The sequence below is a fragment of the Balaenoptera acutorostrata genome, chromosome 19 (genome assembly GCF_949987535.1).
Source record: "Balaenoptera acutorostrata chromosome 19, mBalAcu1.1, whole genome shotgun sequence".
Taxonomy (NCBI): Eukaryota; Metazoa; Chordata; class Mammalia; order Artiodactyla; family Balaenopteridae; genus Balaenoptera; species Balaenoptera acutorostrata.
In genome coordinates, this window is record NC_080082.1 from 66,536,080 (window position 1) to 66,551,030 (window position 14,951).

The window sequence follows — 14,951 nt, forward strand, 5'->3', positions numbered from 1 at the left end:
CCTAGACCCTTGTCCTCTTTCTCCAGGTTTTTCTTCTTTCTTCACTATACACCATTTTCCCCCTTTTACTACCCAAGTCCATTACAACAGAGAGAGATCCTACTCTGCTCAAGAAATGGCACTTACTATCAATTTTAAGCTTAGCTCCTAGTAGTTAGGGAATGATCTTCAAACAACTTTTGAATTTTTCCAGTAGAAACTTTAAAAAATGGTAGCTGACCAAGTCACTGATTAGATAAACAATATCCGTCCAGCTTCATACTCAGTACTTATGGCCTGAGTGTCTCTTCCACCTGTAAATTATAATCTATGTGATGAGATGACGATCTAAACAGTTATGAATACACATATTACATCACTGAGAGTTTGTGGGGTTGTAGATGCTAAGCGGATGGGAGGTCAGAAAAGGAGACCACGACAGAAGGAATCAAGGAAGGTTTCACACAAGAGAAATGACATGAGCTCAGTCTTCGGGCATGGCTCATATACAGACAGACTGCTGGTATGGCATGAGCAAAGGCATGCGTGATGTGACTGAAATGTAAGGAGGGCCTTAAGGATGCCAGCTGAGTAAACTGCAGGAACTAGTCAGGAAATGAGCAAAATAATAGAAAAAAATTGGAAGGTCTTGAAATCCGGTCAGAGTTATTTAAAAGGCAACTCAAGTCACTGTAGGTTTACTGGCAGAGACCTCATAATGGAAGATTTCAGGGATATAAATCTAGAAATAACATCTGAGGGGGCTAATAACAAATAATAATTCACTCACCAACTTGAGCTGGAATTTTATGAGGGTGCCTACCTGAGGGTGATGTTGGTGGAAGCTGAATGACACAGCTGACATTTCAGAGGAAGAAAATCTCAGAAGTCAGACAAGAGATTACTTCTTAGAGAGGAAAGAGCAGGGAGTCAGGATGACTTCCCCACTTCCAGCTTAGCAGACTCACAGAAGGTTGGCATCAGGGATATAGATCAGGAAGACGGGGAAACAATCTAGAAGGGAGAGCCGAGATTCCTGGTTCTATCAAGATCAAGGAGACAGCTGAGATGATTTCCAAGAAGGCAGAAGTGTAAGGATGGAGGTGGTGGAACCACAGGGCTCAGGACAGTTACTTAGAATGGTCAGCACTGACCATTAAAGCTACTGGAATTCATGACTCCTTGGTGGAAGGTTTCAGATCCAGATAGGGGGCAACTGGTAAGACTCCACAAAAGTCCACTTCACTAGATGGGAAGATGTCCAACTTCAGGACTCAAGAGGGGGCCATTGTACATCGTTAAATTAAAAACAACAAGATACAGAACGATATGTATTGTATTCTACCTTTGGAAAGGTGAAAAGTAACTACATATGCCTATATGCTTATAGTTGCATAAAGAAACTCAGGAAACAAACAATAGAAATTATTGCAAGTAATTAACCTCAGTAAGACGTCAGTGAAATTTCACCACTCCATAAAAGCAACCATAAAACTGGCAAAACCTGACAGAATAAGTTTCTTCAGAATTCTCTAAATTAACCAAAGCCTTGCAGCAACCCAGGGAGAGTTTATTCAAGGAAAACGGCTGAGTTTCAATAATAACGGTGAGTTTTGTGGCATTTTAACTTACCCTAATCCCATCTGACTCCTCAACTCAGCAGTAGCCTTGGAAAATAACAGCTCACATTTCTGGTGATAGAAGGAACAGAACAAAGCTAGAGCTTTTTCAAAGCCTCATTCCCAAAGAACAGTCATTATCTGACCTGTTTGGTGGTTCCCAGGAAGACCCCACTTGAAAGGCTTGTGGGAACTTGCATAGCGCTAAAAACTTCTAGGAAGTAGGTATTTGTCAAACATTTAATGGCAATGTTTTAAAGCGTTACTGTCTGAGGTGATGGAAAACAGACGGGGTACACAATACACAAACCAGAAAATGAAAGGAAAACCTGAGGAGTGAGATGTCCATAGATTTGAAAAGTTCTAACATATTCCTGCGAATCTAGAAGGCCCATGCATACACACTGTAATTAAACTTTCAAAAGCCAAAGCCAAAGAGAGAATCCTGAAAGCAACAAGAGAGAAGCAAGTCATCACAGACACGGGATCCTCAACAAGATAAACAGCTTATTTCTCATCAGAAACCATGGAGGCCAGAGAGAAAAAAAAAATATGTCAACCATGAATTCTATACCTGGCAAAACTATCATTCAAAAATGGAGAAATCAAGACATTCTCCGATAAACAAAAGCTAAGAGTTTGCTGCTAGTAAACCTGCCCTACAAGAAATGCTAAAAGGAGTTCTTTAGGTTGAAATGAAAAGACACTAACTCGAAATACTGACCACCAGTAAAGGTAACTACATAGGTAAATACAAGAAGACCATACAAATGCATTTTTTGTTTGTTTCCTATCTGATTTAAAAGACTACATAAAGCAATAATTATAAATAAACAAATCTGTTATGAATCTATGTTGAGACACAATGTACAGATGTAATTTGTGACAATAATAGCACAAAAGAGGGAGGACAGAGCTATACAGAAGCAAAGTTTTTGTATACTATCAAAATTAAACTGATAGTAACCCAAACTAAATTGTTATAAATTAAGATGTTAATTATAATTCCCAGGGCAACCACTAATAAAATAACCCCAAAATTTATACTAAAAGGAAAGTGGTTACCTGTGTGTGCCTCTGTGTGTCTGTGTGTCTGCCTGTGTGTCTCTCTGGAGAATAATAATAATGTGGATAAGAGGAGAGTGTATAAATGAGATTTTTTTCAGCTTACACATTTTATATAGCTTTGAGTTTTTTGAATCACGTAAATACATTATCTATACTAAAAAAAATTTTTTTTTGTTTTTTTGAAAGAAGAGTCAGTGACTACAGGCCACAAGTTTGGCAATAAAAAATTAAAAAGCAGGTAAATGGATGAGAAGTCTTCTTAGACAAAGGGACAAAGCAGAGAACATGAGAGGTGAGGAGGGAAACTGTAGCATACAAAACTGTTACCGTGTTAAACAGGTGGGCATCTTTGCTCTGAATCAACAGCAGAAAAAAGTCAATATAAAGGATAAAGCTCCTTGGAAGGAACTGTGACCGTCTCTGAGGAAGTGAACTCCTCACAGCCTCAGCCCACTTCTCAAACAAGGAGGGCTTGGAGGAAGGTTCCTCGCTCCCACCTGGGGTCTGCTCTCACCTGGACAAGTGCCTTGAGGAGGATATGCCTGCTCCACTGACCACGGCTCTTCTCCTTGCTCCAACAGGGAGATGACCTCGGGCTTGGCGATCTGATTCCCTACATGTGGAGGAAAAACACAGGCTTGTAGAGCCATGTAACCCTCCCTTGCCTATTTTTCATGAATGACTTCACTTCATGCTTTATGAGCAATAGGGATTTCGTCCTTGAACCTCAAGGCTCAAGATCATCTCAGCCCTTCTGAGGCCTCGTAAGCTTGTAAACAGAGAGTAGCATAGGGGATCACAAGGGGGACAGCATCGTTTACTTGGGCAGTCCCCGCCTTACCCACAGAGAGCAGATGCCCATAGGTCTCCAGCATCACATCACGGTACAGAGTCCTCTGAACAGGGTCCAGCTGCCCCCATTCCTCTTGGGTGAAGTCCACAGCCACATCCTTGAAGGTCACTGGTTCCTAAAAGAGCACACATGTTCCTCCTCAGCCCGGAGCCACCCCCGCTCCAGTGTTTTCTGGGGCTGGAGTGAGGCTGACAGCCCTGGGGAGAAGAAAGTACATAGAGGAATTGTCCTGGATGCCTTCAGTATTCTCACTGATGTGGGTCAGGTCTCACTGGGAGCCACCCAAGACCCTGCATTTGGGATGTACTCTTAGGGAGTTAGATATCTGGGCCCACAATAAAGATAAGCAGGTCTCTTCTAAGATCTTGCCCAATTCTAGTTAACACTGGCTAGTATGGACAGGACTCCCATCTGGGCAATTCCTCCTGCTTCTCTGGAACTGCAGACACTTAATAAGACCGAGATCAGGACCAGGGTGGATGCAGACTCTGAGCCCTGGTCACAGACAAGAGAACCTGGGGCTCAAGTCTGCTCCACGTGTGGATCTAGGACCTGGAAGGGTGACCGCCTTCCTGGCCACAGCAGAGACACTTCCACTCCCAGATTGTCTCCGACCCAAGGACTGGAGGTAGGGGTGAGACAGGATTGAGCAGAGCAGTCCAAGCCAAAGAGAATCACTTACAGTTGCTGTCAAAGCACTTTTGAGTTTGAAAAAGTTCAAACTGATGTTTTTAGGAAAAAGAGAACCAGGAATACCCACTAGAAAGCTAAAGCGAAGTCTGATTTTTGCAATGAATGCATCCCTTACAGTCCTTTGAAGCCATCAACGTGAGCCTCAGGTATCTGGGCACTTCCAGGGTGGGGCAGGGGGACTGGGGAGCAAGCTGTGCTTCATGGGAGGTGAGCGAGCGACAAACCCCACAGCCCCTGCTCCTTCCTAGGGCCCCCTCTTGGCCTGTCTGTTCACTACGGTCCTCCCCTCCATGTCAGTGCAGAATCATCCCCAGGACAAACACCCCCTGAATGGATACACGCGCAGCACACTTCCACTCCAAGCGTCCTTCCACTTCCTCACAGCCTGCTAATCACTTCCCTTCCACCCGCATGCGGCCTTCCTTTCTGTCCTGCGAGTCAGCTCCGATCAGGGTCAGCCCTCATGCTGGTCTTCAGTGTAGACTTTACTCTGCTGGTCTGAACTGCTCCTCCTCCACCTTCACATGACTGGCTTGAAACACAGAACTGCTTCTGCTCCAGTGATTCTCTAACTCCAAAAAGCATTTACAACTGCTAATCACAACCTCCTTTAGTGAAACCCTCCCTAACCTTGGACTCCTCAATTCCAATTTTTTGATTTTCCTCTTACAGACATGCCCAGGCCTCAGTTTCCTTACTGGCTGCTGCTTCTACATTTTTTGGGTAAACTTTTTTTACTTAAATGTAACATTCGGGTAAAGAAGTGCACAAAACCTAAGTGTGCACCATACCTAAACTCAATGCACTTTCAGAGTGATCACACTTGGGAGACCAGCTGGGAGGCCAGGCTTCCTGCCCAGGGTGCTCCTGGTGTGCCCGTCTCATGCTCCCTAATCTCCCTGAAGGGTGGCACCTACTTAGATGGCTTCTAAGTTCAATAGTTAACAAAGTCCAAACCCACACCGTGGCAGCTGTCAAGCTGGTGGACTGAGCCACAAGTTCACCTCCCACCCTTCCCAAGACCCCAATAGATCCCCATACACATACTTAAAAAGGAACAAAACCACCACATATAATTGACACAGAAGGAATGAAATCACTAGAGAGATTCTGCAAACCCTAATAAAATAGTGGACATTGGCAATGATCATCAATGACTGCTAACCCACAGGTGAAAGGCAGAAAGGGAAATGTCCGATGGAGGGGTCAGCCTGACAATACCTGCACCCACTAATCCATCACATCACCTGGAAATGGGCCAACCAGACAACCTGTGCCCACTGATGCAGGACAGTAAGAAGGACCCAGCACCACCTATCAAGTACTCTTGTCCAAAATACAAAGCCTGAATCTGCCCTAGCCTCTAGCTCAACTACCAGTCTATGGGAGACAGCGGGATAGAGGAACTCATCCAAGGACATCACATGGGCAAAATCAGGCAACCCAACAAGACAGGTGACCTGGTTTCTTCAGTACACGAAGCACTTCCAACGTGTGGTCCTTGCTTGGATCCTGATCTGAATAAACCAACTGCAAAAGACATCTTGGGGACAAGTGGGGAAAAGTGAATACGGGCTTGGTATTAGGTAATAGTAAGGAATTACTGTTGTTAATTTGTTGGGTGTGATAAAGGTATTGTGTTTATCTTCTAAAAGGTATATATGTCTCAGATACATACACAGAAGTGTTTAGGGGTGAAATGATACAGTATCTGTGCTTCACTATAAAATACTCTAGTTTTTTTTTTTTTTTAAAGGTTGTCCGAATAAATGAAAAGGCAGAAAGCTGGAAGGTGACATTTGTTAAGGCTGGTGAATGTGGGTGTCTGTCGTCAGCTGAATAATGGCACTGCCAAAGACGTCCATGTCCTAATGACTGTTATCTTAATATGACAAAAGATGTCATAGTTACAGAGATATGATTACGTTAAGGATGTTGAGATGGGAAGACTATCTTGGATTTTCTGGTGGGCTCAATGAAATCACAAGGGTCCTTACAAGTGAAAGAGGCAGGAGGGTCTGCGTCAGAGAAAAGGAGAGAATGCAAGCAGAGGTCGGAGTGATGCACACTGAAGATGGAGGAAAGGGTCATGAGCCAAGAAATGGCAGGTAGCCTCTAGAAGTGAGTGAAAGCAAGGAAGCAGCCTCTCCCCTGAGCCTCCAGAAGGAACACAACCCTGTAGACACATTCTAGACTTCAGACTCCAGAACATGAGAATAAATTCATGTTGTTCTAAGCCATTAAGTTTGTGGCAATCTGTTATAGTGGCAACAGGAAACTCTTAGGGTTTTAAAATCTCCTAAAGTTTTTTTGAAGAAAGTAAACGACATAACTGGCCAGCAAAGGGGCCATCGGCATGTGGTGTTCTACACATTCCCGCAAGATGGGGAGCAGATGAGTGTGGCTGACTGAGGAAACAGAGCAAAGGAGACCCCAGGCCTGCACGTTAGAAGGGGCTGCAGGGGAAGCAGGACCCCAGGAGAGGCTCTGGGCTCTGAGCTTAAATGCCACTGAAGTCATGAGAATCAGGCTGCAAGGTCTATACTCAGGACCTCTATATTCAGGACAACTTTGCCAGTTGCCCCACATCCCTGCCAGCCACTTTGCCTTGTGGGCAAAACTCCCTGGACCCTCCTCATACTCAAGAGTGTGGGAGGTTCTCAGGCTGCCTGGATGAGTGACTACCCTGGAGTTGAGACCCCTTCAGCCCAACACAGGGAGAGGGGAGGGGTCTGTGGCCTAACAGCCAGCTGTGCACCCAGGAAACTGGAAGCAGAACCGACCTGGTGATCCTGGCCCACCGAGGCACATGGAGATTAGAGTGAGACTTGTCAGGGGAGGGAGGGAGAGAGAGGGAGAGAGACAGATAGAGACAGAGACCTAGAGGCAGGTCAATCAGGAATCAGACCTGCTCAGGTGCACAAAGCAGATTTGTCAGACACAGCCTCACAGCTCTTCTCTGGTAAACAAAGACAGACCAGAGGGCCCCTGCACACATGAGGAACGTCTGCACAGGTGGAAAGACCGAACTTAGCAGCTAAGAGGACAGAGAATCCAGTCAGCAGTCACATCCAACTTCCAATGACCTATACTTCTAATTCCCAGATGGGAAAGATTCGGTATAAAATAGGACAGGATAATACAAGAGGCTCAGAGAATATGAAGAAGAGATAAAAAACACAGCAGTCAGGGGGCCATCTAACAGACAACCTCAGAAAAATAATATAAAGGAAAACAGGAGGGAATTTTTAAAAAATACAGGAATTCTTTAAAAAAGACACAAAACACTAGCCATAAACAAAGACAGATATATTTGACAAAAATATACCAAAAAACATTTCACTGATAAAAGACACCATAGAGACAAGCTACAGATTTGGAGAAGATAATCCATATACGGCAAAGACTCAGGATCCAGAAAGCATGAAATGCCTGTATATTAATGTGAGATTCAGAAATCTAGGGATGGGAGACACACAGAGAAAGAAGGAAATACAGATGGCCAATAACTCATTTAAAGATATTCAACCTCACTAGCAATCAAGGACATGAAAATTAAAATAATGCAATATACTTTTGTGGTCTTGAGGTAAACAAAAAATAAAAGACCCGATATTAATATTGTCAAGTGGCAGCAAAGATGCAGGGAAATAGGCACCTTCTGAGTGGGGAGACTGAGAAGGGGCTTTGCCCTTTCAGAGCCACGTGGCAGCACTGGTCACACTAAAAACACAAACACCCTGAAACTCAGCAAAATGCTGCCTCCAGGGTATGCCTAGATAAACTTACATGTGCGCACAAAGTAAAACTATAAGAACTTCCACAGGGCTTTGTTTGGAATAGGAAAAATGGTGGAAGGAGGAAGGACTTATAAGCCTATTCTCAGAAGAGATGAATAGAGTGTGCTTCTCAGATGTGGCAAAAGGAATGTACTTGACCTTCATCTACCACATGGATGAACCTCAAAATTGACCTTGAACGGTGTAGAAAAGCTACATGTAGAAAAAGCATTGTTAAAAAAACCAGATTACCAAAAAAAAAAAAAAAAAAAAAAAACCAGATTACCTTATAATGTCTACATAGTTTATTACCTACATATGAGTATGAAAATGGATTAACTGTGTACGTATCTTAAGTGGTTGTTGTCAGGAAGGGTGGGAAAAGAATGTGATTGGGGACTAAAAGGAACGAAAAGCAAATATGGCAAAACATTAACGATGATTAATTTGGAGTGGAACCCTGTTTAATCATTTTTTACACTTTTCTGCAGTTATGGAATTTGTCAAAATAAAAATTTAAATAAAAAATATTTTCAGAGTTGAGAGATGTCATCAAAACTGGAAGGGCCCGTGGACTGCCAATCAGGAAGAAAAAAGACCCCCAGAGGAATACGCCCCAATGTCAGGGCCCACAACTCGTGGAGGCCTTAGGGATGCAGAGAAAATGCAAAACTGAGGCTGGTGATGAAACAGAAGAGACAGCAGAAGACAGGCACCTAGTCTCACCAGCTGTGGAGACAAGAGGTGGGGCTGGGAGACGAAAGTCTCACTGTTACCTAATGCTTAGGAGCAAGGAAGCAGGACAGAGAAGGGCCCCACCCCCTAGGTAGGAGTGAGCCCTTCCATTTCACAGGTAACCCTTACCTGAACTCCTACTTTCCAAATATCATCTGCCAGGATGACTTGCAAAGATGTTTCACCCAAATTCTTGTAAACATTTTTGGACATGTTGCTTTGTACACAAGTATAATCGTTTATCTAGACATTCTAAGGCACTTTATGAAATCTGACACACCAGCCTCACGTTTAAACTACAGGAGGGTTTAAGGGAGGATGTAGGGGGTGCTGAGCTGGGTCTTAGCTGTTTGCCTGACAGCTAAGGATCTCATCTGATTGCTCCTGCATTACCTGAATTCTCTGACAACTGGCCCCTTCATGGAACCTGGGGAAGTTCAGATATACTCTCTGGCATCTTCAGAATTTCATTATTTATTAGTATTTTAGGGCAAGCTCTTAGCAGAGAAGGAAAATATAACTAAACTGTGCTCATCCTTGAGACAACCAAAGATGGAGGCAGAGTATTCCATTAATTGGTGTTTTATGTGAATGTTTACTGTGTAGAAATCTTTGGTGGATTGTTATAGTGGGGGTTTGAGAGTTTCCACATTTGGGGGGGCTGGCTGGGGTTTTTATATGGGCTGGGATATTATTATTATTTTCCCTATTCATCAAAATAATGGGCTCCCACTAGCTGAAACTTCACTAACCAACATGTTTGTAAGATCGGACTATTCAGATAACAAGGGATGACAGCATTTGATATTTTCACCAGGTGAATGCTTTATTTCAATAAATATTTAATTTGGAGGGAACAATAGAGGGATAAGGGGCTCTTGTTTGTGTTCCCAAGACCTCACTTAATACAAAACTCACACATTCAAGTCTTGAGTTTCCCACAGGGAAAGATCCAAAGTGGGTGTGGGGAGGGGCCAGGAGTACATGCTCACAAATCACAACTCTTCAGACATTAGAGGGTGGTGTTATTTTAATTCTCCATTTTATTTTCTCGGCATTAACTCTAATAACTCTCAGAAACCCTCACATAAATCGACAGCAGAGTGCAGCACAGTGGTTATTAGAACTTCTTCACAGCACTTCACTACAGCTAACTTCTGTTCCCAAGCAACTGATCAGGGCCCATCTTTCAGCCTAGTCTAGCTTCACTATCGATTGTCTGCAAATGACCGCACGTTGTAAGAGCAGCGAACACCAGTCACCCAAGCTGTGATGCCCTCATTACGTGGCTCAGACCTGAGACGGCAGTGCTGTGACGTGGGGACAGCATACTCACGACGTGCTTCACCAGTCAGCCTTGAAACCGTGGGAGGTTTCGTTAATTTTTTTTTAACTTGGCGGGAGGCATAAAGCTAAGCAGAGATGTTATTAACATTTTTATATCACAGTATCTCACATCTGCTTGATTCATTATTTTAACTTAGAAATGAAAAACCTAAATATAGTAATGAAATTATTTTTGTCTTTCACAGCAGAGAATCATTAGAGTACATGTAAATTTGAAGAACTAGGATAAAAATCTCTCATTTAGAAAAAACCCTAAGAAACTGAAACAGTAAGTTAAAAATGGCTACTTCCAAGTCATGAAAAGAAATAAAATACTGATAAACGATATGACATACAGGACCCTTGAAAATATGCTAAGTGACAGAAGCCAGACACAAAAGGCCATATATTATATGATTCCCTTTATATGAAATGCCCACAATGCGCAAATACAGAGAAAGTAGATTAGTGGTTGCCAGGAGCTGAGAGTTGGGGGAAACAGGGAGTAACTACTAATGGGTATAGGGTTTCTTTTTGGAATGATGAAAATGTTCTAGAATTAGATACTGGTGATGGTTGCAGAGTTCTGTGAATATATTAAAACCCACTGAACTACATACTTTAAAAAGTTGAACTTTACAGTACATGAATATTTTAATAAAGCTTTTATTAAAAAAATTTTTTAAGTGGCTGCCTCAAGTAAGGGGGTTGAGCAAGAGGGGAGGAGGGAGATGACACCTGTCCAACATCATGAACTGTGCTGCCCTATTTCTCTCGGAAGCCACCCTTGTGCCCTTACAGTCACAAAGTCCTCCTGCTTCAACTCCCTTATACCTCTCAGATCTTGCTTCCAGGTGCCAGTCAGACTGAAGCCTGATACGCCAGCCTGCTTCCCACAGCCCCCCTTCTTTCCACTCCCCTGCTAGAGGCAACTTTCCAGCCACATTCTAGACACTGGTTCCTCCTGCTCCCAACACTTCTGAGGCTTCTTATTACCACCAGGATGGAGACCCAGCTCTGCGGCGGGCATTCAGGATGCGGCTGGGTTTGTCCTGGCCTCTTTGGCCTAAAATCTAATTAAGGTCAGCCTTCACCCAGACGCTGGTCATGCAGTGTGTCCCCATGGTGCTACAGGAGGCCAGATTCCTGCTCACCAGGCTATGCCCACCCGGCTGACATGTCCCCTTTACCCCTTGGCTCAGGGGTGCCCTATCTCCCAGGCAGCCTCCTCTCCACAGCAAAAGGACCCCAGGTGCTCTGTGCCCCACGGCCTCTATGCAGACTCTCCCAAGGCATCAGTTGTGCTCAGCTCTTCCAGGGTTCAGGGCCTCCCTAAGCACCTCTGGCTTGTTGTCCTGAACCACATGTGCAGCACTAGGCAGATGGTGAGGTCTCAGTAGTTGACTGAACCACCCTGGAAAGTGGCATGGGAGCTCCTCAGGATGGGGGCTAACACTTCACCTTGTTCTCCTCCCAGTGAGCACAGAGCTCAGCAGACATCATCAATCTGAGTCAGGCACTGAATACATGAAGGAAGGTGGGAGGGAAAGAGGAGGGGGCTGCTAGCCAAAAGGGGGTTGCCCCTTATCCACCAAAGAGCCCACAGCACAGCTGGGGCTTGGGACTCTGAACAGGCTGGTTGACAGTGAGGCTGCAAGTCATGGAAAACAGAATTCTCCCAACCTGTGCTCAGGAATCAATAAACTTCTAGCTGATTCCTTCTCTACCCAAACCCTAACTGTGGTAAACTGAGGAAGTACATCGACTGGGATGGCTGGGAACACCCTGAACACCTTAGGGAACAGGGCAACCCTCCAGGAAAAAGCAGAAGCCCCATCTCACCTGGGCCTGGGCTGTCAGAAGCCTGGGGGCCCTCCTCCTCTCCTCAGGGGTCTTCTCCACGCACCAGGTAGAGTCCTGAGGACACAGAGCTGGGGGAGGAAAGTGAAGTCACAGAGGCAGTTCTCCCTGCCAGAAGTGAGTCCCACCTCCTGACCCTGTCCTTCCCCTTTGGACAAGGGAAAAACCCTACCTCCTCATGCTATAGATGAAAGCAGTGGGGCCGAGAAGTTAAAGAATGTGCCTAAACACATGAACCATCCCCCCTTGCTCTGAGGCACTGTCTTCGACACAGTGTCTCTTCACAGACTTTCTAGGCCTGAGCCCTAAGTGGCCACACATTCATTCTCATGCATCCTGTCCTGGAGATATCATCACACTGTATCCCTCAGTGGAGTGTTCTGCCCAGAGACAGAGCTGGACCAGACCCCATGCCCCCAGCCCCCTCCTCCCCAGCTCTAATTCCCTGGCAATGGCAGGTTACTGCTGGGAGAGACCACAGCATGTTAACCAATGTGCCTGATGGGGACACAAGTTGTTTTTTTTTGTTTTTTTGGGGTTTTTTGCCACACCATGAGGCATGTCGGATCACAGTTCCCTGACCAGGGATGGAACCCGCATCCCCAGCAATGGAAGCGTGGAGTCTTAACTGCTGGACCACCAGGGAAGTCCGGGGACAAAAGTTCTTGACTCACCCCAGGAGGCCCACGGGTCAACAGCAGCCATCCCCCAGGACTGGTCCGTAAGGATACCTGCATCAGAGGATCCGGTTAGGACAAGGAAAGGAAAGAACTGTGACACCAATCCTAGTGACTAAAGGCTACAAATGGAAAAGGAGAACTGTCTCACTAATGCGCAAAACAAAATTCCATAAGTAGAGTCCAAGGACGTGTGAAACAAACCCAACATAAGCTAGATTTATAGCAGAAATGCACAGGTGGGTCACTTTCAGGAATTTTATTGATATGATACAGCAACAGAACAATTAAGAACAGAACTCCTTAAATGGGCTAGAGAGATATTTGATAAAATTTAACATTACTTAATTTTTTAAAAATATTAGTAGAAAGATACTCCTTTGATGTCTTTAATGACAGATACATGAAAGCTCGCTTAAAGATAAAACACACCACTGACACTATTTTAACATTGTTCTTATATTATAAACCAGTGCTATATAGTGAGAAACAATAATAATAGTAAAAAATACGGGACTAGTAGAGAAATTTTGGTTGTATATATGACTGTCACACAAATCACTAGAAAATCTCTTAGAACTAATGAGACTTCTCAGGAGATGATTATGAAATACACAAAAATTACATTGTCTTTAATACAAACAACCAATTTTTAAAAGAAATCTCACTCAGTTCTAATTCTGTACCAAGACAGAGAGACCCCCCCCCCAATCCCAAAAGCCCTCAGCACTTCTCCAGCAGATCATTGCTGGGGCGGCCCAGAAGAAACAAGATTTGTACTCACCCCAGGAAGCCCACGGGTTGATGGCTGCCATCCTGCAGGATTAATCCACCAGGAACTTGCCCAGGAGCAGTGGATTTGGGTGATTACTGAAAGCAACTGCAATACCCACCTAGTGATAAAAGTGTAAAAAGACAAAAAATGGTCTTTTCTCACAGAAGATCCGGTGGGAATAAAGAGAAAACATCCACAGAAACAGCAAAAGACTCCTACAGAGCATTATAAGAATACAATTTACATGTCAAAAACATAACAGAATTTCTTAAGAGAAATGAAAGGTGATAAGAATTAGCTGAAAAATGGGCACGTTCCAGAATAAGAGAGCAGAAATCTGTCAACAGTTCTCAAGAGACAGCTACTGACAATGACAAGGTAGCTTTTCTGTTGATTTAACGAAAATTACTGTAAAATCTACCTACAACCTTCACACGTAAGTGGCTGTCTAGAGCAGAGAGGAGGGAGTAACGGGGGAATGACTACTTAATGGGTTCAGGGGTTTTCTACTTGGGGGGGTTATGAAAATGTTCTGGAATTATATAGTGGTGATGACTGCACAACGTTCTGAAAGCACAACAAAATCACTGACTTGTACGATTAAATGGTTAATTTTATGTTACGTAAATTTTATCTTAAAAAAAAGAAAAAATCCACCTGGAAGACCTACCAGGCCCAAGTCTGTCTGTCTCTGCTGGTGCAGAGGCCAACAGAAAGCCGGGTTTGGAGCCCAGACCCCCCCCCCCCAACTCCCTAAGTTCTAGGCTTATTTATGCATGTCCCGCGATCTCTCTGAGGGCACCGACGCCCACGGGCAGAGTTCTGCGGATTCCTGGGAGCGTGCATAAAGCACTGGGACGCCCACTGGGCACCAGGAGCACGGGATCTGCGCCCGAACTCCAAGTCGGCACACTGAGTATTCTGCACTCTTGCCTGCAACTTGACAAAGTCCTCCGGTCACTGTACGTTTAAAGGAGCCCTGGGCTGTTCCCAACCCCCTTTTGACTTTCCTCCGCATCAGATGAGAACGGCCTCGTACGAGAAACGCCCGCAGGGAAAGGAAAGGTGGACTCCCCGGAACCGCCTCGGAGGCGTCCTCGCCTCCCGCTTCCTGGCCTCCCGCCCCGGATTTCCTCCGCAACCCTGCCGCGGGTGCGATGCTCACAGCCCGTCCCGGGAACGGCCGGACTCACCTGGTTCGCAGCCACCGGCCTCGCACCCCTGCGGGCCGGTGCCCGCCGCTCTTCGCGGGCGACTTAACAAGCTCGCGTTTGCTTCGCCGGGGACGTTCGGACCGGCTCGCCCGTGCGTCTGGGGTTCCCGCCCGGGGGACAAAGGCCCGACGCGCAGGGCTCACCCGGGCCCGCCCAGCTGCTCCAGCGCGGCCGCGAGGCCGGAGGCGGGCCGAGGGACCCGCCCTGGCGTCGCGCCCGCCGCGAGTGTAGGCGTCGGCTCTCCCCACCCGTTCTCCCGACCCTCCCGGCCGGCGGCGGCGGCGGCGGCGGCGGCCGCGGCGGCGGCAGCGGCAGCGGCAGCGGCAGCGGCAGCAGTAGCAACCCCACCAACCCGGCGACCGCCTCACCTCAG

General features: G+C 45.6%; 1 protein-coding gene across 10 annotated transcripts in view; it reads right to left on the minus strand.

Annotated features, from left to right (window-relative positions):
- ZNF606 (zinc finger protein 606) overlaps positions 1–14,951 on the minus strand; it is a 29,274-nt gene extending 14,323 nt beyond the window's left edge. For 5 of the 10 annotated variants that reach the window (XR_009006121.1, XM_057534530.1, XM_057534531.1 and 2 more), the window contains exons 1-6: positions 14,558–14,931; positions 13,374–13,482; positions 12,587–12,643; positions 11,895–11,983; positions 3,508–3,634; positions 3,181–3,279 (exon numbers count right to left, since the gene is read on the minus strand). Coding sequence is in view for 7 of the 10 variants with exons in the window: in XM_057534530.1 (XP_057390513.1) it covers positions 3,181–3,279; positions 3,508–3,634; positions 11,895–11,983; positions 12,587–12,643; positions 13,374–13,404 (403 nt within the window). In the remaining 3 variants the exon portion in view is untranslated. Of the gene's footprint in view, positions 1–1,611; positions 1,671–3,180; positions 3,280–3,507; positions 3,635–11,894; positions 11,984–12,586; positions 12,644–13,373; positions 13,483–14,557 lie in introns of those variants that run through there. The other 5 variants (XM_057534534.1, XM_057534535.1, XR_009006122.1 and 2 more) reach the window with 4 other exon arrangements.